Here is a 23,331-nt window from a genome sequence, read left to right as displayed (position 1 = left end):
AGCTTTCCCTTGGATTTTGGGAAAGGGGAGAGCTCCTGGGGTCCATTTTAAAAGGCCCTCCCCTCATTTCCGGCCGCTGCTGCCAGCCTTGGCTGGGCGCCTGGATCCTGTTGCTATGACGACAGGAAGAGGCGGTGGCGGCGGCAAGCGATGCTGTGGAGAGATGGAGGCTAGTGGGGGTGGGGGGGTGGCTTTGAAATGGGGATGGGGGTAGGGAGCAGGGGCTGGGGATGCGGGTGGGGGAGGAGGCAGGGGTATCCTTTATCTCCGACCTCCTTCGTTCATCTGAGACTGGCCCCTCTCCTATTTTTCTCCGGCTTCCTTTTGATGCTTCCCCAGTTTCTACCTCTGTCTCGTTCCCTGGGTCTCTCTCTCTCCCAGTCTCAGTCTCTCCCCATCTGTCTCTCTCTTTGGGTCCCTCTCTTTCCTTCTGCATCTGCCTTTCTATCTCCGGGCACCTTCTGCCACTCAGACCCCTCTCCCCTAAATTTTTAAAATTTTCTCTCTCTTCTCTCTCTCTCTCTCTGTCTCTCTGTCTCTGTCTCTGTCTCTGTCTCTGTCTCTGTCTCTGTCTCTCTCTCTCTCTCTCTCTCTCTCTCGAATTCTTCTCTCTGTTAAGACCTTTGCCCCATCCCCAATTTCTCTCCCCACTTTTTCTTTCTTTCTCTCCCTCTCTCTCTCTCCCATCCTCGCAGTCTCTCTCTGTCTTTCTCTCCCCATCTGTCTCTCCTCCCCCTCTCTGGATGACTCTCTCTCTGTCCCTTCTTTCCTTCTGTTACCCAGATCCTGACCCCCATCCTCTCCCTCGCCCCAATCTTTCCCCATCCCCCATTTCTTCCCCAGTCTCTGCGTTTCTCTGTTTGCATCTCTGCCTCTGTCCCCTTCTCTCTCTGGATATTTCTCTGTGTGTGTGTGTGTCTCCCTCTCCAACTTCCTTCTGCTACCAGCCGCTGCCTCCCCCAAATTTCTCCCTCCCCCATTTCTGTTTCCCCGACTCTGGGTCTCTCTCTTTCCGCTTCTCCTGGCTCTGTCTCTCTCCCTCCCTCTCTGGGTCTCTCTCTTTTTCCCCAGCTTCTTTCTGCCACCCAGACCCTGCCCCCCATCACTTCCCTCCCCCCAATCCATCTCCTCTCCGTGGCTCCCCCATCCTCAGCGGCTCCCCTCCCCCTCCCTCCCTCCTCCTTCCCTCTCTCGTCCTCCAGCTCCGCACTTTACCCAGCGACACGGGAACCAAATTGTCTCCTCACCTTCTTTTCCCCCATCCCGACCCCCTCTCCCTCGGGGCCCGAGCTCAGAGCTGCCCCTCAGCCTCCCCTCCCACCTCAACACCCATTCCCCGGACGCCTCTTCATCTCCACCCCCCAACCAGGTCGGACGCCTGGGTCCCTCGCTGCTGGGGGAGGGGGAGCAGTGAGAATTGGGAGCCACAAGGGTTTTCCTGGGGGGGTTGCTGACGGGGGCTCAACGTCCCCTCCCCCGTGCATCGGAGAGTTGACCTATCGTTAACAGAGGTGAGAGAGATCTTTTTATTAATCGGAGGTGGGTGGATGTAAAATGAAGGCTCTGTGACCCCCCTAATTCTGGAGGAAGGAGCTGGTCCCCTTCAGAGGGAGAGGGGATGATGACCCCTCTCACATCCCGGAGCTTTCGAATTGGGGGTGTCCCCTGCTCCCTCCTTTGCTGCCGCTGACAGATGGACTAAAGGAAGAACCCCTAAAACCAAGCAGAGTGCCCCCCAAATCGACAAAATGAAAAGATCTTCGAATCTTTATATGATGAAGAATTTCCATCCTTCGCCTCCCCTCTCCATCCCCTCCTTATCCCGGGTCCTAGGGGGCCCAGCAGGGGAATGGGCACATCCTGTGGTCACAGGCTCACCCTCCCACCCCCCTTGGAGGCAGAAATCTGCTAGGACAGTGGAGGTGGTGGTGCTGGTGGTGAGGGGGCACAGAAGCGGGGAGAAGAGGCCGAGAGATGGAGAGGAGAGGAAACTCAGCGTCTTTCTGGAGAGGAAAGACAGGAAGCGGCCAGAAGTGAGGCCAGGGAGGCCACAGGGATGTCAGTGTCCAGGGCACTGTTGAATGGGGCCAGGGCAGGGGCCGTGCGTGGGCAGGCAGGAGTGGAGGTGAGGAGAGAACACACGTGTGGGGCACTAGGCCCAGTTGCCATGGAGACACCCCCCCCATAGACAACCTTTCCAACACCCCTCCTTGGAGCAGACCCAGTGAGGGCCAGCTGATGGGGGCGGAAGAGGCCAAGGTCACCCTGGTACTGGGACCCAGAATCAGGTTTGTTTGTTTGTTTGTTTCCTCCTCTAAGGCTTCCAGGCTCTTAACTAGAATAGGGGGTTTGGGGGAAGAAGTCTAGGATAGATAGAGTGAGTGGTGGAAGCTGGTAAGGGATGCATGCCTGGAAGGAGGGTTGGGGTAAGGTGGAAAAGGCAGGGCAGGGGGCGTGGTGATGGGGTGCTGTGGGAGAGGAAAATGAATGGACCCTTGGTGGCTGCAGAGTGGGAAATTATTCCCAACTGAAAGAGAGTTGTGGTCTTGTGGATCAAATTTTTCTAAGAGGCACTGTCTATGGAGGGGATCTTTTGAAATTTGGAAGAAAACTGAGTGTATGGTGTATGTTCCTGCACAGGTGAAATAGAAGGGGGAGTTCTGGGGGTGTTCCCAAGAAGGGAAGTCTGAGGGAGACATGAAGGGGATTCTCCTGAGCACAAGCGATGCTGGGAGCTAGAGTAGGTGGAGGAGGGTGGCAAGAGTGAAGGGGATTCTTTGTGATGTAAGAGAAGTCAGGGTGTGTGGGGGGGAGGTTCTTATAAGTTCAAGAGACAGCGGATGTCGAAGTGAGCTGGGGAGATCTGGAATTGGGGGGTTCATCCCCATAACAAGGGCTACGGAGAGGAGATTTGGAGGTCGTGGGAGATGGCGGAAGGGCAGAGGAAGGGGGTGGGGGATGCTGGGTAGAGTGGGGGGATTTCCTTCCACAACAGTGAATATGCAGGTCAGAGCTTGGGAGATTTCTGAATGGAGAGGAATTTGGGGTCTAGAGAAAGGGATTCCTGTGAGTAGAAAATGCCCTGCAACTCACGGAAGAAATTTTTCTTAATGGAGGAGAAAGTGATGGCTATGAGGAGTTTGTCTAAGTTGTAGAGATACTGAGGACCAGATTTGGAAGACTCCTATAAGCAAACGAAAGAGTGGAGTATTTTCCTTGAGTCAAAGACATAGTAGGGGATGGGAGAGTGGTCCAAGGAAGACAAGTGGGGCGGTTAGAGGGAATGTGATGGAGATGGGGGGCATTCTTCTAATCCAGGGGGTCCAGCGGCGTTGGATTCTTTAAAAGAATCCCCCGGGGAAGTTTTAAAAACCTAGATGCTCGGGGCCACACCCCAGACCAATGAAATCGGAATTTCTCAAGTATCAGTATCCTCTGGTGGTTTCAAGGTACAACCAAGGTTGAGAACCCTGGTCCAGAGACGTAGGGTTCTGAGTGGGGTAGGGGTTCCCATGCAGAGGAGACTGTGGAGGTGGGGTGGTAGTGATGACAACTGTGTGGTTTTCTGAGTTGTGCAAACTGTGGGGATGAGTTTGGAAGATCTGAGTTTTGTTGTGTTTGTTGTTTTTGTTTTTTCAGCTGAGGAGAGATTGAGAGATTTATTTTTCCTAAGTAGGGGCCATAGTAGGTGAAGTGGTGGGCCTTGCAGGGGAAGGTAGGGAGTGGGTAGAGCTTTATGAGAACATTTTATAAGAAATGAGGAACAGGACAGGGGTTCCTGGGGAGGAAGAGGCACTGGGGGCTGGAGTGAGGGACGCTTTCCCTGTGGGGAGGACGGTGAGACCAGGGGGGCGGAGCTGGAGGGGCCTGGAGGCGTGTCCTACGGCACTCAGGACATAGGTGGGGTATGTCTCAGAGTGGGATTAGTGGGAAGAATTTCTTGGACGCAGGGAGATTGTTTTTCAGAGAAGTGGCAGTGGCAAGCAGAGTGGAAGGAGTTTCTTCAACCGAGGAAAGAGTGGGGTTTCTTTGGGGGGCTGGGGTGCAGTTAAAGGGGTGTCCAGGGAGGTGAGCCCTCCTGTCTAATCCTTTATCTCGCTCCCTGCCCTCCACCAGCTGCCGACCATGGCTGCCTTCTGACCCCGTCCCCGGCCTCAGCCTCCTCCTCGCCGCCCCCTCCCCAGCCCCTGGCCCCGGGCCCCCCACTTCTGCCTGCGCTGTGACCCCCCCAGCCGCCGGCACGGCCCCGCCCCCGCTGCCCCGGTGGTGGCCCACGGCCCCCCGGCTGCCCGTGGTCAAACTGGAGTCGCTGAAGCGCTGGAACGAAGAGAGGGGCCTCTGGTGCGAGAAGGGGGTGCAGGTGTTGCTCACCACGGTGGGCGCCTTCGCAGCCTTCGGCCTCATGACCATTGCCATCAGCACGGACTACTGGCTCTACACGCGCGCCTTCATCTGCAACACCACCAACCTCACGGCTGGCGACGACGGGCCCCACCACCGCGGGGGCAGTGGCTCCTCGGAGAAGAAGGACCCCGGCGGACTCACCCACTCGGGCCTCTGGAGGATCTGCTGCCTGGAAGGTAGGGTGGAGGGGGCCCCGGCCTTGCGCCCCTCCATTTGCGGCCCGGCCCCTCGTCCCGTCCGCGGCCGGCTGGGCTTCCTCCCTGGGAAATCTCCCAGTTTCCTGTGGTCCCCACTGCGGCCTCCCGTCTCCTCCTGGGGCTCCTTGCCACGCCTGCCCACACACCTTCCCCCCGTCCTTCTCACTCTTCTCTGCGTCCTGACCCTCTTCTGAATCCCGCCCCCCTCGCCTCGACCCTCCCCATCCACGCCTCTCCGTCACTCGGCACGTCCTGCGCCCCCTCCGCTCGGGACCCGCCTAATCTTATCTTTCCTTCATTCGTGGGGAAAGCCCCCTCTCCTCCCTCCCTCTCACCCCTGTGGGTGCCTGGCCTCCCTGCGTGAGGGGCTCCCTCTGCCTCGATTCCAGCACTGGCACGCTCTGCTTTGCCTCCCGGCTTCCCGCTCACCCTTGAGCTGGGCCCACCTCCTCCTTTTGCCCTTTGCATCTTCTCTCCCCCACATCCTACCTCTGCCCTCTGAGCGCCCCTACCTCTTATGGACCCAGTCACAGCGTCTTCCCCATCTCCTCCGTCCCTTTGGCCTCACTTCGGCTGTTTCTCTCCTAAAACATCCTGCCCTAACTGCCCGTAACCCACGGCCCTCTCCTCTTTCCTCTCTGTGGCTTGTCCTCCGGCGGATCTTGTCTGCCCGCCTCTCCCCATCAGGCCTCCCAGCCTCCCCTGCGGGTCCTTGTCCTCCTTGGTCTTTAGAAGCTTCTGCCTCATCTTCCCTCCATTCATCCTCCCTTTGACGTCCTCCTTCCAGACCCTGTTTCTTGACGATGAGGCCACCGCCTCTTCTAATCTCCATCTTTGCTCTTTGCTTGGTCCTACTCTCCTTGCAGGCTCCCTCCCAGCTGGCTCCCTCGGCCTCCCATCTCCCCACGCCAGGCCTCTTCCTCTTAGCAACTCCTCTGTTTGTTTTGCTCTCAGCTTTGCCATTTCTTTCCACATAGCGTGGAAGTGATGGGCTGGGAAGCAGGACACCTGGGTTCCAGTCCTCCTGTGCATCTATCCCCCTGTGTGCTCACTATCTTGTCACCTCCCCAAGCCTCAGGGCCCTGGTCTGCAACATGAAGGAGTGGGACCAGCCAATCCCCAATTTCCCCCTCCAGGGCCAAAAAGATCAAAATCCCTTCACTTCTCTTTTTATCCCTCTCTTTTCCCCATCTTTTCCTCCTCCGTTTTGCTGGGCACTCTTTTTTTTTTTTTTTTTTTTAAATTTTTGGCTGCGTTGGGTCTTCACTGCTGCGCGTGGGGCTTTCTCTAGTTGCGGCGAGCGGGGGCTACTCTTGGTTGTGGTGCGCGGGCTTCTCATTGAGGTGGCTTCTCTTGTTGCAGAGCACGGGCTCTAGGCGCGCGGGCTTCAGTAGTTGTGGCACGAGGACTCAGTAATTGTGGCTCACGGGCTCTAGAGCGCAGGCTCAATAGTTGTGGCAAAGGGACTTAGTTGCTCAGCGGCATGTGGGAATCCTCCCGGACCAGGGCTCGAACCCGCATCCCCTGCATTGGCAGGTGGACCCTTAACCGCTGCACCACCAGGGAAGTCCCTTGCTGGGTACTCTTGATGAGCAAGGAATGTTATTATCTCATTTAATCCTATGGGAGGGGGGCGGCAGGGCACCACCCTCCTGTTGAGGATGAGGAAACCGAGGCTCAGAGATGTTAAGCTACTTGCCCAAGGTAACCCAGCTGTGACTGGGGAAGAGCCAAGAGAACTCAGGTCTGATGGATGGGATTTGCAGATATGCTTTGTCTGGTGTGTGGAGTGTTTAAAACTGAAACCAAAATCTGAATCGGTTGCCAACATTTAAAAATAGGAAGATTGCACATTGAAAATCCGATTTCCAGCTTCTTTTGAACTAGTGGAAGATCTGACAACACGGGGCCAGTATCCTGCAGTGGCCACGGTTGGCTGGATCTGAGTAGCAGCTGCTTCCTCAGATCAGGCATGAGGGTCTCCCTTTCTCCTGTCACTTCTGGTCCCTATTGCCTCACACCCATCCAATTTTCTCATTATGTTAAAATTTGACACCCAGTTTCTCATTATACACTGATGGACAGTGTACAGCAAATAGCAGTCATTCCATGTATTCATCCCCTCCTCAACAACCACTATTTATTGAGTTTATACTGTGTGCCAGACGCTGTTCGTGATTCTGGAGCTATAGACGTGGAAGGAGAAAAAAACCAACAGCAAAGAAACCTGTTCTTTTTTTTTTTTAACTTTTTATTTTATATTGGAGTATAGCCAATTAACAATGTTGTGATAGTTTCAGATGCACAGCAAAGCAACTCAGCCATACATATACATGTATCCATTCTCCCCCAGACTCCCCTCCATCCAGGCTGCCACACAACATTGAGCAGAGTTCTCTGTGCTCTACAGTAGGTCCTTGTTGGTTACCCTTTTTTTTTTTTTTTTTTTTTTTTTGCGGTACGCGGGCCTCTCACTGTTGCGGCCTCTCCCGTTGCGGAGCACAGGCTCCGGACGCGCAGGCTCAGCGGCCATGGCTCACGGGCCCAGCCGCTCTGCGGCATGTGGGATCTTCCTGGACTGGGGCACGAAACTGCGTCCCCTGCATCGGCAGGCGGACTCTCAACCACTGCACCACCAGGGAAGCCCTTGGTTACCCATTTTAAATATAGCAGTGTGTACATGAAAGACTGCTGTTTCTATATGTCTTATATTCTAGCAGGAGAGACAGATAATAAGGGAGATAAGTAAATACAACACCTAGGGTGTTAGAGCTGAGTGCAAAGGAGGAAAAAGAGCAAGGGAGGGGATGGGAAGTGTTAGGGGCAAGGGTGTGAAACTGCAGAAATTGGAGATAAAGGGGACTGAGCAGGTGACATCCGAGGCGTAGGCTAAATGAGCCCAGAGATGGAGCCATGTGGCTTCTGGAGGGAAACGCTTCAGGCTGTAGAAACATTGCTCAGGCTCTGCAGTGGGAATGTGCCTTGTGTCTGACCATGATGGGAGGCCCGCGTGGCCCAGGCAGAGGTGGTGAGGAGGGACATGGTAGGAGGTGCAGTCAAGGCGATACCACGAGCTTCCAGGTCCTGGAATGTAATTTGCTTTCCACATCGGAGGGGAGGAGTGACAGGAGCTGGCTTAAAGGTTAAGGGCATCGCTCTTGCTGCTGTGTTGGGTATTTAGGAGGAAAGGAAAAGGGAGAATGGGAGGTGGCTTATCGGGGTGGGAGCCGTAGAGTTTGGGTTTCAACTGTGAGTATGTTCTGCCGCTACAGCGGGCAGGAATTGCTGGTGGGGCAGTTGTAGGATATGAGAGAGAAGTGTCGGGGCGTCTCAAAAGCGGGGTTTCCCAACCTCAGCGCTGTTGACATTTGGGGGTGGATAATTCCGTGTTGCGGCTGTGGGCTGGGGTTGGAGGGTGCGTCCTGCGTGTTGTAGGCTGTGTGGCAGCATCCCTGGGCTCTACCTTTTAAACACCAGCAGCATCCACCGGTGTGGACACCAAAATCGTCAACTGTCTCCAGACTAGGAATAAAATCGCCCCTCATTGAGAGTCACTGCTCTAAGGCTGTGGCCTGAGCACCGGAGAATGTGGTCGGGTAGGGGTGGGGGAGGTTCATCTGCTGGAACAGCTGGTATTTTATTGTATTTGTTTTATTTTCTCTTACCCAATTTATTATAAGGAGGGCTATCATGAGCTCAGTTTTGGACATGTTAAATTGAGGTGCCTTTACCCCAAAAAATTACAAAAATAAATTGAGGGTGCCTATTTGAGATACTGTGTAGGACAGGAGTCAGTATAGGAAAGAACTCACAAAGTGCCGTACAGTCAGTTTCTTAGGCTTTGTGGGGCGTGTGATCTCTGTTGCTGCTACTCCTTAAAATAGCCAGAGATGATGCGTGAGTGGATGAGTGTGGCTGGGTTCCAATTAAACTTCCTTTACAGGCACTGACATTTGAATTTTATATCATTTTCACGTACCACGAGATAGTCTTCTCTGACAGCTTTTCAATCATTAAAAATAAAAAAAAAAAAAGTAAAACCCATTCTTCGCTGGATTTGGCAGGCTGGGTTCAGCCTGTGGGTCATAGTTTGCTGACCCCCTGATCTAGGATGTTAGCGATATGATATATGAGGTCAGAGTTCAGGGGAGAGTCTGGGCTGGTGGGCGGGTCATGGCATGTGGATGGATGAGCAGAGACAGAAACAAACCAAAAAATTAGTTGAAGGGCTGAAGCCTGAGCTAGTCCAGTATTCAAAGACAATCAGAAAGATGAGAAGAGCCAGCAAAGGGAGCTGAGAAAGGAGTGACCACAGAGGTTTGGGGAAAATGAGGTAACTGGGTCCTGGGAGCCAAAGGAATTGTGTTAAGCAGGGGGGAAATGAAGGTAGACTTCATTGTTATTATAGTCATCATTCATGTGTCATTGGATGCTCACAATAATTCTGTGTGCTATGTACTACTATTATCCCCATCTCCTAGAAATGAACGCTTAAGGCTCAGAGAAGGAAAGCACCTTTCCCAAGGTCACACAGCTAATATGCAGTAGAGTCTGGATCTGAATCCAGGTCTCTTTGGTTTCCCAGGAGTCAAAGCAATATAACCACTAGCCTCCATCCTATCGGGGATCCAGGGGTGTAGAAACTGCCCCCCCCCCGGGCCATTGCCCCCTGAAGATACTCTGTCCCCAGGAATTCTTAGGTCCCATCCTCTTGTCCCTCCGTCTTTCTGAGAAGTGCAGTAGAAAGTCGTGATCGGGACATAGACTCGAGAACAAGACTTATTGGGTTACTTCCTGTCTGCTGTGCACAGGAAGGTGACATTGAGCCATATATTCTACTTCTCTGTGCTTTATTTCTGTCATCGGTGAAATGGGGATTATAATGGCCCCTAACCCACAGGGCTGTGGAGCGAATTCAATGAGTTATTACATGTAAAGCATTCAAAAGGCCAGCAGGCACAGGGTAAAGGCTAGACTATGTCGTTTATATTCTGTTCTTCTTCTTCTCAGTATTATGAATTCAGATGACCAACCCCTGAGTTTCCCCTCCTTGATAACCCAGAAGTCCCCGCCTCCCAACCAGCACTGCCCAATAGAAACATCACACAAGCTGTCTACATAACTTAAATGTTTCTAGCAGTGGCATTAAAACAAGTACAAAGGGGAAGGTTCAATGAATCTAATTCAATAAATACAATTTATACAATATAATACATTAATATAAACGTTAGTCATACATTTTATCTAACCAAGCGTAGCCAAACCATTATTTTAACATGTTAGAAATATAACGATTATTAATGGAATAGTATGCATTTTTCTTCATACCAAATCTGAAATCTGGTGCCCATTTTACACTCACACTCCATCTCAGTTGCCACATTTCAAGTGCCCCAGAACCAACCCCAGGGCTGGGGGATCCGTATGGGTCTAGCTCCCTTCTCAGGAATTTCAGCCTCCAGAATCTAGACCCACAGCCCGATTTATTCGAGCGGACTATATAGAGCCCCTGTTCTCAGCACTTTGCGTGCCTTATCTCATTGAATCCTCCCAGTTGCTCCAGGGGGAAGGTATCATTATCACCCGAGTTTGTCAGAGCAGGAAGCTGAAGACCAGAAAGGGGAAGTGAGTCAGCCACATGGCCACCCAGCGTACGAGGGGCAGAGCCGTGGTCCTCGCCACAGTACACACCCCTACGCACCGCCCCCCATCCCGCTTCCCCACTCCCCCCCACCGCTGCCTGCCCGGGTCTGTGTTAGGCGGGCCCTGGGGAGACTCAGAGACGCATCACCACCATGCCTGCGCCTAAGGAGCTCCCAGCCCAGCTGGTCGGATAACACGCAGAGGCGTGCCGCATAACCCCCGTGCGGTCCGCGGTTGACTCTGTCATTCGTGGGTCACTGAGTGCTCGCAAACCGTATGTGGTCATTATCACCATCCGCATTCTCCAAACGAGGAAGCCGAGGCTCAGGGGTGTCCAAGTCCCCAAAGCCACCCAGCTGGGAAGTGGCAGCCCTGGCATGTGAGTCCAGAGAATGTGATTCCAAAGCCCGTGCTCGTGGCTAACATAACCACTACACTCTACTGCCACAAATATGCTCACCTCTGGGACCTCTCTGGCGGTCCAGTGGTTAGAACTCTGCGCTTCCACTGCACAGGGCTTGATCCCTGGTTGGGGAACTAAGACCCCCGCAAGCCGCATGGCTTGGCCAGGAAAAAAAGAAAAAGAAAAGAAAATGCTCACCTTAAAAAAAAAAAAGCTCACATTTGAGGCCCAGAGTCTCCTCCCCAGGATTTACCATCTATAGAACTGAGCAATTTCTTCAACTCTATGCCTCAGTTTCCTCACCTGTAAAGCAGGGATACTATCACTGCCTGGTATTTCTAAGGGCTGGTCATGCATACTGTGTTAGTACCTACCTGTCAAATGCTTGGAGCCGTGCCTACTGTGTGGTTAGCCCTCAGTACGTACTAGTTATCATTACTGCCAGCATGACTAGTCTGCGGAGAGTCTGCATGCCGGGTACTCTCCATGCTCAATCTCATTGAGTTATCATTCATGTTTTGAGAGAAGTACTATAATCCCACTCAAGAAAGGAGAGAACTTGACCCCCCCACACCACACCATACTGGATGTGCTGATGGGTAAACATCTGCACTCAAAAGGTGCATCTTCATTCATTCATTCAATGGCTTTTTTTTTTTTTAAGTAAAATGCACAGAATGTGAAGTGTACCATCTTAACCATTTTTAAAAGCACAGTTCAGTAATGTTAAGTAGATTCACATTGGGTACCCAAGCTCCAAAACTTTTCATCTTTCAAAACTGAAACTCTGTACCTATTCTTCCCTGCTCCCAGCCCCTGGCAACCATCATTCTACTTTCTGTCTCTGTGAATTTGATGACTCTAGATATCGCACATGAGTGGAATCATACAGTATTTGTATTTTTGTGACTGACTTATTTCACTTGCATAATATCTTCAAGGTTCATCCAGGTTGTAGCATGTGTCAGAATTCCCTTACTTTTAAAGGCTGAACAACATTCCATTCTACGTATATGCCACACTTTATCCGTTCATCCATTGATGGACACTTAGGTTGCTTTTGGCTGTTGTGAATAATGCTGCCACGAAAATGGATGTACAAATATTTCTTAGAGACCTTGCTTTCAGTTCTTTTGAGTATATACCCAGAAGGGACTTGCTGGATCATATAGTAATTTTAACTTTTTGAGGAACCTCCATACTATTTTCCATAGCGACTGCACCATTTTATATTCCCACCAACAGTGCACATGGGTTCCAATTTCCCCACATCCTCACCAACACTTATTTTCTGTTTTATTTTGTTTGCTTGTTTATAGTAGCCATCCTAATGGGATGGTATCTCATATCTATGAGAGGGTATTTCACTGTTGTTTTGATTTGCATTTCCCTAACGATTAGTGATATGGAGGATCTTTTCATGTGCTTGTTGCCCATTCAATCATTCGTACATAAAAATATTTATTAAGCACTTACTATGTGTTAGGCATTGCTCTAGATGTTGAAGAGTGGTGAACAGCCTATAAGCTTACATTCCAGTGGGGGCAAACCGCTGTGTGTTTGAATTCTGCTTCCACCACCCATCAGCTGTGAATTGATGAACCCTTGTTATGCCTCTGCTTCCTCATCTGGACAATGGGTATACGGCGTGGTATCAGCTGAACACCTAATTGTGATCCAGGCAAAGTGCTAAATCTCTATACCTGGATTCAACCCTCACAACAACCCAGTGAGGTAGGTCCTAGTAGCCCCTTGTTATAGGAAAAGGGATCGAAGTAAATTGGCCCAAGTAAGGCCAACAAGGTCACAGAATAAGGACATGATGGATTCAGGCTTCATTATCAAGCAGTGCGACTCCAATTCTCAATGTTTGGTCACCGCACGACACCAATAACATTATCTATTTCGTGGATCTCCTGTGAGCTGTGGATGAGTTAATCCACCTAGGAAGCACTTAACAAATGGTAGCTCTTAGTGGAATTATTCACTGCCTTATAGTCCTTCTTTCCAGTCTTTTCCTTTACCCCCATTTCTTTCCGTGTCATCTTTTGCCTCGAATCTCCCCTTCTGTCATCCTTATATTCATTCATAACTTAATTCTTTCAACACTCATTTCTTGAGGCCTCCTTTGTGCCAGGCAATGCTAGGGACACACGGAGGAATCAGACCCCATGCCCTCCCCCTGCAGGAACTCCTAGCGTGCTGAAGAAGATCATAAATCAAACCAATGCATGCTAAGAAGGTGGTGGTGCAGGGAGCTGCTACACCCCAGAATGGGTGGGAGGGGTGTGTGTGTGTGTGTGTGAGCGAAAGCTTCCTCAAGCTGGTGTCCCGTGCACTGCTCGCTTGCAAGGTAAGTTTTTCGCCAGTGAAGAATGTAAGCAGAATGTTCTGCAGCATTGGGCAGTGGCCGGGAGGTTGGAAGGAGCCTGGAGAATTGAGGAAACAAAATGTATTTAAATTTATACTTATTTATACATCGGTCTGAAGCTGTGTAAGGAAGTGGGTTCTTAGGGGGAGGAAGGGGCTGAGACTGCAGGACCACTGGAGGCATATTGCACCCCTAGCGTGCCTCTGCTAGCTCCGACCTCTGCATCTCCTCCCAGAGGACCCCAGGTGCAGTGCGCAGAGAGCCGGGGAATCCCTCTCCCATATGGAGGATTGAAGAGACTACAACCCCGGTGATCCACTGGGGCTTCTCTCTCCTCACAATTGGACTCGAAGACTTCATAGGGCCTCATGGGAAATGTAGTCCTCCTGGCCCTCTGCCGCCTCTTCGTTTTCCCACGCATTTTCAACCGATTTTGAGTTGAAGAGTGACGACATGGCTGAAAGCAACGCCTTCTTTCTTACAGAGGTGGAAACAGAGGCCAGAGAGACTGTCCCCGTACAGGTTACAGGGCAAAAGTTCTTGTGGCCTTTTAGTGAGTGTTGGATGATTTCCTCCCTCCCTCCCTTCCTTTCTTTACCTTTTTTCTTTTTTTTAACTGGTAGGGAAACCGGGGCCGGGAGGTTGAAAGTTTGTCCCAGGTGCACAGACAGGATCAGGAGCCATTACTTCCTGTCTCCCAATCAGAAGGGGTTTGAGGAGGGTCTTTTCTTACCCGGGGTTTCCGCACTCTTAAGTGCCCACGACTATCACCTCCATTCCCCTCCAGGGTTGAAAAGAGGCGTCTGCGTGAAGATCAACCATTTCCCGGAGGACACGGACTACGACCATGACAGCGCGGAGTATCTGCTCCGTACGTGGGGGTCGGGGACAGAGTGGGGGGACTACCGGGCTTGGGCAAGTGCGAGGGGAGAGGGGGCTGTGCTTCGGCACTTAGAACCACACGCAGAGATGAACTTGTCAGCCAATCCAAGCCCAGATACTGAGATCCTCTGGTCACCGATTGGCTCAGTGGTCTCTCCCGCCCCCTCCTCTCACCTTGGGGCGGGCTGAGAAGGGATCCCGGGAGCTGATTGGCCGTCGTGATGGCCTGGGTACTCGAGGCAACTCAGTGCAGTGACTCTCTGGGTTGGGATTGGTCGCTGCGCCCTGGGGCCGTGAGGCAACCTGAGGCGCGGACGGGCCATTCTAGGGAGCTGGCTGGGGAAGCCTGTGGTGAGATTGGTTAGCTACCCCAAGAACGCGGCAAATCCAGAGTTATGATTGGCTGCGGCCTCAACCGGGCTCAGAATTCGCAGAATCTGGTTGCCTAGGGTTTGGGAGACGGTGGAAAGGACTGCAGAGAGAGGGGGAGAGAGAGAGAAGGGAGAAAGTAAGAGAAGAGAAACCCAGAGCTACAGATGAAGCCAGGCAGGAAGGGGTGGGGGGAGGGACAGAGAGGAGGAAGGGAAGAAGAGAGCGGGAGAGGGAGAGAGGGAGGGGGCAGGGGAAGAGAGAAGAGAAACCCAGAGAGATAGGTGAAGCCTGGCAGAAGGGGGGATGGGGTGGGAGGGAGAGAGGTATTTAGAGATTTGATTCAGAAAGATCTGGAGGAAGGAAAAAATGCGCAGGAGAGGAAGGGAAAGAGCGTGCGAGAAGGAAAAAGAGAGAGGGAGAGGGTCCACAGAGAAATAGAGAAGTTCCGAGGGGAAAAAAAAGAGAGAGGGAGAGTGATTAGAGAAATAAAAGGGAAGAAAAATATGCCAGGAGAGAGAAAAATAGAGGAAGAAAGAAAAAGACACAGAAAAAGAGAGAGGCAATCAGATCGAGAAAGAGAGAAATTTTAAAGAGGAGAGAAAGTGAGACAATAACAGAAAATAACCAGGCAGAGAAGGAGAATTGGAGAGCCAGCGAGAGAGAAGCGGAGACGGAGGCAGCAGGAGGCGCGGGGCGCCAGGGGGCCAGGCGGCCGTGTCTGACGCCCTGGTTCCCACCCCCCATCTCTCCCCATACTCTCCTTTCTCCAGGAGTCGTCCGGGCCTCCAGCATTTTCCCCATCCTCAGCGCCATCCTGCTGCTGCTCGGGGGCGTGTGCGTGGCGGCCTCCCGGGTCTACAAGTCCAAGAGGAACATCATTCTGGGAGCAGGGATCCTGTTCGTGGCAGCAGGTGAGAGGCAGAGGGAGGGGGCGGCCCACCTGCGAGCGCGCACGTGTGTGTGTGAGCGCGCGCGCGCCTGCAAAGCTACCCTGCCCGGGCGCTCCCTGGGGCCCGGAGCCTTCCTAGGCTCTTCCCAAGCTCCATCGCCACCCGCTGGGCGAGGTAGGTGTCGCCTTCCGGTAGTCTTCTGGGCGAGTGAACCCAGCACAGACAGGTGTCTGTCTACCGCGTAATCCGGGATGCCAGGAGTTTAGATTCCAAAGCTTGCGGTCCAGGAGACGGAAGGGGAGGAGTTTGGGAGAGGGGGTGGGCCCTTGAGGCTGAATTGCGGTCTTGAAGACGGAGAAGACCGACCTGAGAGGGAGAAAGTGATTTGGATTCAGATGGGGAGGAGCCTGCTCTAGGGGGCGGGGTCTCGTGGGCTCCGGTGTACCCAAAAAGGGTCTGGTCCTGCGAAAGCATCCAGACCAACTCGGTAGTGAGGGAGGGCATTAAGGGGCAAGACCCCCTTTCTACTCGAAGTGAGTAGTATTGGGAAATTCGAGGAGTCAGCCTTTCTGAAGGGATGGAATCCAGAGGAGAAGGGGGAGGATTTAGCATAAACAGCAGGGGATGCTTTGGAGTTGGATCAAGATCTGCAGGGGGTGGGGCTTGGAGGATTTGAAAGACCGGGCTAACTACACCTGGGACGGGGGAGGAGCCTGACCGCGATCCTCAGGGGGCAGGGTTTAGCAAGCTGGAGGCGGGGCTTAGAGTAGACGGGAGACCTGCTTTAGTAAGAGTAGTGTGGGGGAGACCTAGAATAGAGGATAATCATGAAAGGGTTCAGATCAGCCAGAGTTAGGGCCTAGAGAGTCAGAGCGGGATTACCTCATTAACTAAACGAGCGGAGGGTGAGGCCTAGGGAACACCAAGATTTATAAAGTTAAGAGTGGAGTTAGACCAATCAGGGTAGGGCCAGGAAACCCCAGCCAGGGTCATCTTATCAAGGGCAGAGTTTAGGCCAGCGAGGAAAGGGCCTGAGCCATCTGGGGAGGAGTTTAGACCATCTGGGGCAGGGCTTGGGCCATCCCGGAGGGATCTGGACCGTTAAGGGTGATCCTAAACCTTCTGGGGTGGGCCCTGGACGAACTGGGGCGGAGTTTAGACCGACCAGGGTGGGCTTTCGACCAACAGAGTAGGACCTGAATTAGCTGGGGATGGTGGACCATCCGAAGCAGGATTGGGGGCCCTTCGGGGCGGGGCCTGGGCCACCTGGGAAGAAATTTAGACCATCTGGGAAGGGGCTTGGACCATCTGACGGTGGAGCTTATGCCAACATGGGGCGGGGCCTGGGCTGGCCAGTGGGCGGGGCGGTCTGGACCATCTGGGGCGGGGCCTAGACCATCAGGGGTGGAGCTCAGAGCGGGGCTGGGCCTGGGCCGGCGGGGACAGGCCGGGGGCGGGGGCGGGGCCAGGGGTGGCCTCGAGGCTCCCGTCTGACCGTCCCCGCCCAGGCCTGAGCAACATCATCGGCGTGATCGTGTACATCTCGGCAAACGCGGGCGAGCCGGGCCCGAAGCGGGACGAGGAGAAGAAGAACCATTACTCGTACGGCTGGTCCTTCTACTTCGGCGGGCTGTCGTTCATCCTGGCCGAGGTGATCGGCGTGCTGGCCGTCAACATCTACATCGAGCGCAGCCGCGAGGCGCACTGCCAGTCTCGCTCGGACCTGCTCAAGGCCGGCGGGGGCGCGGGCGGCAGTGGCGGGAGCGGCCCCTCGGCCATCCTCCGTCTGCCCAGTTACCGCTTCCGCTACCGCCGCCGCTCCCGCTCTAGCTCCCGCTCCAGCGAGCCGTCGCCGTCGCGGGACGCGTCTCCCGGCGGCGCCGGGGGCCCGGGCTTCGCCTCCACGGACATCTCCATGTACACGCTCAGCCGCGACCCGTCCAAGGGCAGCGTGGCCGCGGGGCTGGCTAGCGCCGGTGCCGGCGGCGGGGCGTACGGCGGCGCGGCGGGGGGCGCGGGGGGCGGCGGCGGCGGCGGGGCGGGCTCAGAGCGGGACCGCGGGGGGGCGTCCGGCTTCCTCACGCTGCACAACGCCTTCCCCAAGGAGGCGGGCGGCGGCGTCACGGTCACGGTCACCGGGCCGCCCGCCGCGCCTGCGCCCGCCGCGCCCGCGCCCGCCGCGCCAGCCCCCGGGACCCTGGCCAAGGAGGCCGCCGCCTCCAACGGCAACACGCTCAACAGGAAAACCACACCCGTGTAGGGGCGCGACGGGGGGCGCCGAGGGGGGCGTGTCCGGGGCGCGTGCGCGGGCGCGCGTGCAACGAGGCTGCCGGGGGTCGGGGGTGCCCCCCTCCTTCCCCGTGAGCGCGCTGGAGACTGCTTGGTGCTCCCCCGCGCCCCTCCCCACCTCTCGGGCGTGGGGGAGCGCCCGCCACCCTCCGAATCAGGGACCCTGAGGGAGGGGGAAGGGAAGGGAGGGGGCCGTTGGGAGGGAGCGTCGTGTTTTATTTATTTTTTGTGGGGGGGAGGGGGAGGGCTGTGGTGTTTTCTGCAGTTTTGAGATGTTTTCTTTTTAATGTTTTGCTGTGTGCATGTGGGGGCGGGGCACGGAGGAGGGACTCCCAGCCCAGCCCAACTCCTGGAGAGGGACCCATAACACACGACTATATAGTTATACCTGCAGACTATATATATGCTCTATGTAAAGAGACAGAAAGATAAAAGAGGGATGCAGAAAGGCAAAGTGACAAGGGACAGACGTGGGCATTCGTTCACTTCTTCACTCATCCTTCCACAAGGGCTTTAAAAGCACCTGCTATGTACCAGCATGGCGCTGGGGAGGGAACGTAAACAGTCCCAGAGACAGACTTGATCATTCATTACCAGCAATTTATTTGTGTACTTAAGTGCCAGGCATTGTGCCAAATGCTGAGCCTACAGAAGGAGGGAAGTCAGATAGGGTCCCCAACATCCTCATAGAGTTTACATCTTGTGCATGAGACAGACATTAATCCAAGAAATGTATACACCACAGTAAGTTACAGTTAGGGCAAAGGAGAAATCCAAAATGCTCCTTCAGGGAGGCTTAGCCCAGTTTAAAAGGAAGGGATATTTTAGCTAACACAAAAGGATGACAAGAAGCCAGCCAGGTGAAGCTGGAGGGAAGTGTCTTAGCCAGAGAACAGCATATGCAAAGGCCCTGGGGCAGGAAGAGCTTCCAGAGAAGGCTAACATGTACTAGTGAGCCACATGCAGACGGAACAAGATGAGGCTGGAGACGAAGGCAGGGCCAGACTGCCCAGGGACTTGTAGGTCAGGTCAAGAGTTTAGATTTAATTTGAGGGCAGTGGGGAGACATGGAATGGCTTTAAACAGGATCATAACATGAATGGTACAGAAAGGGAGGAAGGAACTCAGAGATGAGAGTGAGAGGCAGAGACATGCTGAAATACAGCATCAGACACAGGCACTGGCCCTTCAAACTCTCACTCGTGGGAGGGAGCAGATAATCACACAAATACTGAAGCACAGGCATGGTGTCTGTTGTGCAGGAGAAACACTAAGACTTAGAGATTCATGTTTCACTCATCCATTAATTCAGCCATTCACTCCTTAACGTTTTTGAGCATCTGCTAATGTACCAGGCAGTGTATTAGTATCAGGATCCCCACTGGTGCTCTCAAGGAGTCAAAAACCGAACTCCAGGCAGGGCGATCGGTGCTGTAACAGGGACCAGGCTAGGCAGCTTGACCAGAGAAGAGACAGAGTGACCAACTGACAAGAGTGGGTAGTACTTGGGGAAACTTCCTGGAGAACATTAGACCCAGGCTGGGTTTCAAAAGGATGAGTGATGAAGGGGGTGAGGAAAGCTTTCATGGGAAAAAAACAACTCGAGTCAGCTTGGGGGGGATATAAGAGCATGATGTATTGGGGACAGGGCTCATCCTTTGGGGAGATAAGACCAGAGAAGCAGCTAGAAGACAGAGTCTAAGGATGCTAGGGTTCCCGGCTGAGGAGTTTGGACTTTATTCTAAGGGTAGCAGGAGACACGGGAGAGCTTGGAGCAGGTGAAGGGCAGTATTAGACATGGGTGTCAGAAGGAGGCACCTGGGATGTGGGAAAGGGCTAGACAGGAGGCCAGTGCTGTGGGATAGATGAGAGAGAGTGGCAGCTGAGCTGGGAAAGGGCTCTGGGGGTAGAGGGATGGGGGGAATGGATTTGAAGGTCACTGAGGACACAGAAGGGACAGTGCTCAGTGGGTTTCCCTTCATTTGCTCAGCAAAGATTTCCCAAGGTCCCCCATCTGCCAGGTCTTGTGATGGACTAGAAGACTGGAGGGCAGGGGACCGGGGAGGGATTCCATGGGGGCAATGTTGGAAAGAGATGCTGGGAAACAGAGGGAAAGGAATACAACTAGCGGGACAGAGGGGAACTTAGTGTAGGGATGATAAACGGAGGGAAGAACAGGGAGAGACAAATTTGGTGGAAGACGGGTGCAGAGCTGGCTAGGGGGTAGTGGATTCTAGAGTCCAAAGGCCAAACATAAAGCAAGAAAGAGGTGGAGGATGGGCAGAAGGGAGAGCGGTGGGAAGGAGGGAAGGTGGGGGAGGAAGGATGAGGGCAACAGAGACCAAAACTAGGTGAGTCACAGGGACAAAGGAAAAGGTCAAAGACACAGAAAGGTGATCCAGAAAGGAAAGGAAAACGGACAGGAGAGAGATTGCCACCAAGATACACAAGTCAAAACAGAGAAGTCGGGCTTCCCTGGTGGCGCAGTGGTTGAGAGTCCGCCTGCCGATGCAGGGGACACGGGTTCGTGCCCTGGTCCGGGAAGATCCCACATGCCGTGGAGCGGCTGGGCCCGTGAGCCATGGCCGCTGAGCCTGCGCGTCCGGAGCCAATGGGAGAGGCCACAACAGTGAGAGGCCCGCGTACTGCAAAAAAAAAAAACAAAAAAAAACAGAGAAGTCTCAGAGATGCAAATATATATATATACACAGCAATGGCGGGGTAAAGCTGCAGAGAAAAACGCAGAGATGTGCCCAGAAAGAAATGTGGAGACTCAGAAGCACGCACAGGGTATAGGCTCCATCTATTTCTTTTGTTTGTTTTCTTTATTCAATAAAGTCATTGAGTCCCAACCTGTTCTAGACCAGTCTAGGTGCAAGGAATGTGGTATGGAACAGATAGCCAAGGTTTTGCTCTCCTGGAACTCACAGGAGAGACACAATAAACAATATATATAAGAATTTCAGTTGCAGAGAAGTGTTTTTCAAATGAAGCAGGAAAGAGAGTTCCCTGGTAGCCTGGTGGTTAGGATTCCGGGCTTTCCCTGCCATGGCCAGGTTCAATCCCTGGTGGGGGGAACTGAGATCCCGCAAGCCACACAGCACAGGTGGGGATGGGGTGGGGGGAAAGCAAAGCAGGATGTGGCGACTTTAGGGGAGGAGCCTGAGGAAGAACCCACTGCAGCAGTAACAGCTGTGGGTTGTGAGAAGTAAAGGCACGCGACAAGCGTTCTGGCCAAGCAGAGACGGCACAAAAGCCCTGAGGAGTCGCCGATTTTTGAGGAGGCCCCATGGCGAGCAGATGAACAAGGATGAGAAAATTGGGGTGAGGTCAGAAGCGTGCGCCGGGGGCCTGTCATGTGGGGGCTTGTAGCCCTGGGAAGAAATCGGAATTTTATTCTAGACCCCGTGGGATGGGCATAGGAATGACATGCTCCTGTTTTCATTTATAAAAACAAAACAAAATAACAGAACCGCGTCGCTGTGCTGAGAATAGATTTAAGAGTGAAGGTGGAAATAAGGAATTAAGAGGCTGTCGTCCTTGGCTAGTTGAGGCTGATGGTGGCCTGGACCAATGTGGAACTGGTGAGGGTGGAGAAAAATGGAAGAACAGGAAATGGGATTTTGGAGGCAAAGCCCATGGTGGTGGCGAACTGGATGTAACAGAGGAGGGAAAGAAAAACCGAGGAGAGAGAAGAGAAAAACTCTTTTAACTGTGTGAAGTTGGGTGGTGCTGCTATGTGTCGCCTGGAAAGGGGTCACTGGGGGAAGGGATCAGGTGGGAGGGGTCAAGCATCCTCCTCGGGCCATGACAAGTTAAGAGAGGCCTGTGAGAAATCCAAGCTGGGGTATCAGGTAGCCAGTTGGATATGTGAGACTGGAGCCTGGGGGAGAGGTCATGCTTGGAAATATAAGTTTTGGAAATGTCCGCATATAGGAGACAGCGTATTTAAAGCCTCAGGACTGGATGAGGTGACCTAGGAGATGAGTGTGGATGACAGAGAAAGAACCCGGCCAGAGACTCGGGGCCATCTGCCTGGTGGGGGGCGGGGAGGAAGATGTAGTTGAGGGGGCAAGGAGTGACCATGAAGTAGGCAGAGACCAGTGCTGAGAACCAGAAAAGGATCCGTGGAGCAAAGATAACATGACCCTGACTCGAGGTCATCGCCGTGCAGTGGTAGGGACTGGAGTTTTGCCTGAGTGAGTGGAAGGCAGAGATTGTGGGAGGGGAGGTGGAGGGAAAGGGAGGCCAAGCCATCCTTTTGGTATGAAAGTGACAAGAACTTTGCCACCAAAGAAAGTTCATACCCTTTCTGTGAAAGGAGAGAAAGGAAGGCTGGCAGACAGGGAGATGCAAGAAAGAAAAATAACTCCCGAAAGGAGAGAGCCATTACAGCAGGCAAGATTGAGAAGGATGGGGAGGCCCAGGGCCGGGAGGGGAAGATGGATTCAGGAGGCAGGGCAGAGGCACTGCAGGAAGGTGTCTGATTTCTCAGAATGGAGACGCTGGTGGATGTCACCCAGCCCAACTCCCATCTCACGTTGCTGCCAGCACCAGGCACTTTCTCCCATTCCCCTCTGAGTCCTGCCAAGGCCTGGGAATACCCGGTGAGGTGAAGGAAAGAACAGGTGTCACTCATTCATTTAAGAAACAGTCCCTGAGGCCTTCCAGGCACCAGGCCTTGCAATCTCAGAGCTGGGAACTCAGATCTGAAGACAGGCAGCGCGGCCAATCGGAGTGCAGAGGGAGGTGTGCTCTGAAGGGGGGCCCTTCCCTAGCTCGGGAGGCGATGTCTGTGTGTCACCATCTCCCTTCATCCGTCCATCCATTTGCTCATTCGTTCATTCACGCAGATCACCCATGCACACTTCCTAAGGCCTCCTGTGTAACATTTTGGGCTGGGTGGTGCTGAGGCCAATGAGATGGTTCTCTTGCACCCGAGCCCTGCCAGAGGCTTATGGGAGAGCCAGACACAGCTGTACACAATCGCAATCACATCCCAGGGCCATGCACGCTCCAACGGAAGCAGCACAGGGCGCCCGGTGGACAGAGAAGGTTAGGATGCACCGGGCCGGCTGGAGCCGTCAACCATGGGCAGAGGAGTTGGTGAAAGGTGGGTCCCCCCTGGTCCATCGCAGAGGGGCTGCGGGAGGGAGTGAAGGGGTAAAGATCAGGCCCTGCTGCCATTCCACACGGCTGTCCCCATCCCCGTCCCTGTCCCTGGGGGAGCTGAAACTGCATGGAAGGTCCCCCGGGGGTGCCCCGTCTAATAAACTCGATGAAGAGGACTGTGGCTCTGGTTCCCACGCCCCTGACACCAGCTTCTCCCTGAGGCCTGCCCTTTCCACCTCCTGGGGAGCTGAGGACCCCAGCCCGGGACTCTCCCTTACCATCCTTCAAGATGCAAGGGATTTGGGCCCCAGTCTTCTCCTCCTCAGACTAGGGGTCCAGGCCCCCAGCCCCTCCTCCCTCAGACCCAGGGGTCCAGGCCCCCAGCCCCTCCTCCCTCAGACCCAGGGGTCCAGGCCCCCAGCCCCTCCCCCCTCAGACCCAGGGGTCCAGGCCTCCAGCCCCCTCCCTCCCGTCTCACGAGTTAAAGTCCCCAGTTTCTTCTCTTTCAGGGACCCAAGACCCCCGGCCCCAGCTTTCTCCTCCCTCATACCCAGGAGTCCTGCCTCCCCGCCCCTCTTCCCCTGGACCGAGCAGTTCGGGTTCCCAGCCAGGCCTGCTCCGGACCAAAACTCCTGGTTCCCCGCCCTGCCCCCTCTCCCGCCAGCTGGGAGATGGGACCCTCAGCTCCCGCCCTTGCCCCTTAAGGAAGTAAAAGTCCTTTCGGTCTCCAGCGGGTCAGGACCTGGCCCCCAGCCCCTCCTCCCAGGG

At 54.0% G+C, this 23,331-nt stretch overlaps 2 protein-coding genes across 2 annotated transcripts in view; one reads left to right on the top strand and one right to left on the bottom strand.

The window, feature by feature from the left end:
• LOC132416835 (NACHT, LRR and PYD domains-containing protein 2) overlaps positions 1-23,331 on the bottom strand; it is a 1,001,898-nt gene that overhangs the window by 108,098 nt on the left and 870,469 nt on the right.
• On the top strand, positions 286-17,603 carry CACNG8 (calcium voltage-gated channel auxiliary subunit gamma 8). The gene is made up of 6 exons (XM_059998809.1): positions 286-1,511; positions 2,220-2,288; positions 4,117-4,580; positions 13,806-13,889; positions 15,043-15,183; positions 16,671-17,603. The coding sequence occupies exons 2-6, from the start codon at positions 2,239-2,241 to the stop codon at positions 17,420-17,422; spliced, it is 1,491 nt and encodes a 496-aa protein (XP_059854792.1). The 5' UTR covers positions 286-1,511; positions 2,220-2,238; the 3' UTR covers positions 17,423-17,603.

Source organism: Delphinus delphis, chromosome 20 (assembly GCF_949987515.2).
Source record: "Delphinus delphis chromosome 20, mDelDel1.2, whole genome shotgun sequence".
In the NCBI taxonomy this organism is placed as follows: domain Eukaryota; kingdom Metazoa; phylum Chordata; class Mammalia; order Artiodactyla; family Delphinidae; genus Delphinus; species Delphinus delphis.
Note: the sequence above shows the minus strand (reverse complement) of the source record. Positions and strands in the feature narration are given on the sequence as shown.

What these genes read in the sequence shown, in the direction of transcription:
- CACNG8 (XM_059998809.1), top strand. Translation starts at nt 2,239, where the DNA reads ATGGGGGCGGAAGAGGCCAAGGTCACCCTGGTACTGGGACCCAGAATC. An exon ending in GTACTGGGACCCAGAATCAG is followed by an intron (nt 2,289 to 4,116) that starts GTTTGTTTGTTT and finishes GCCCTCCACCAG; the next exon opens with CTGCCGACCATGGCTGCCTT. An exon ending in GATCCTGTTCGTGGCAGCAG is followed by an intron (nt 15,184 to 16,670) that starts GTGAGAGGCAGA and finishes GTCCCCGCCCAG; the next exon opens with GCCTGAGCAACATCATCGGC.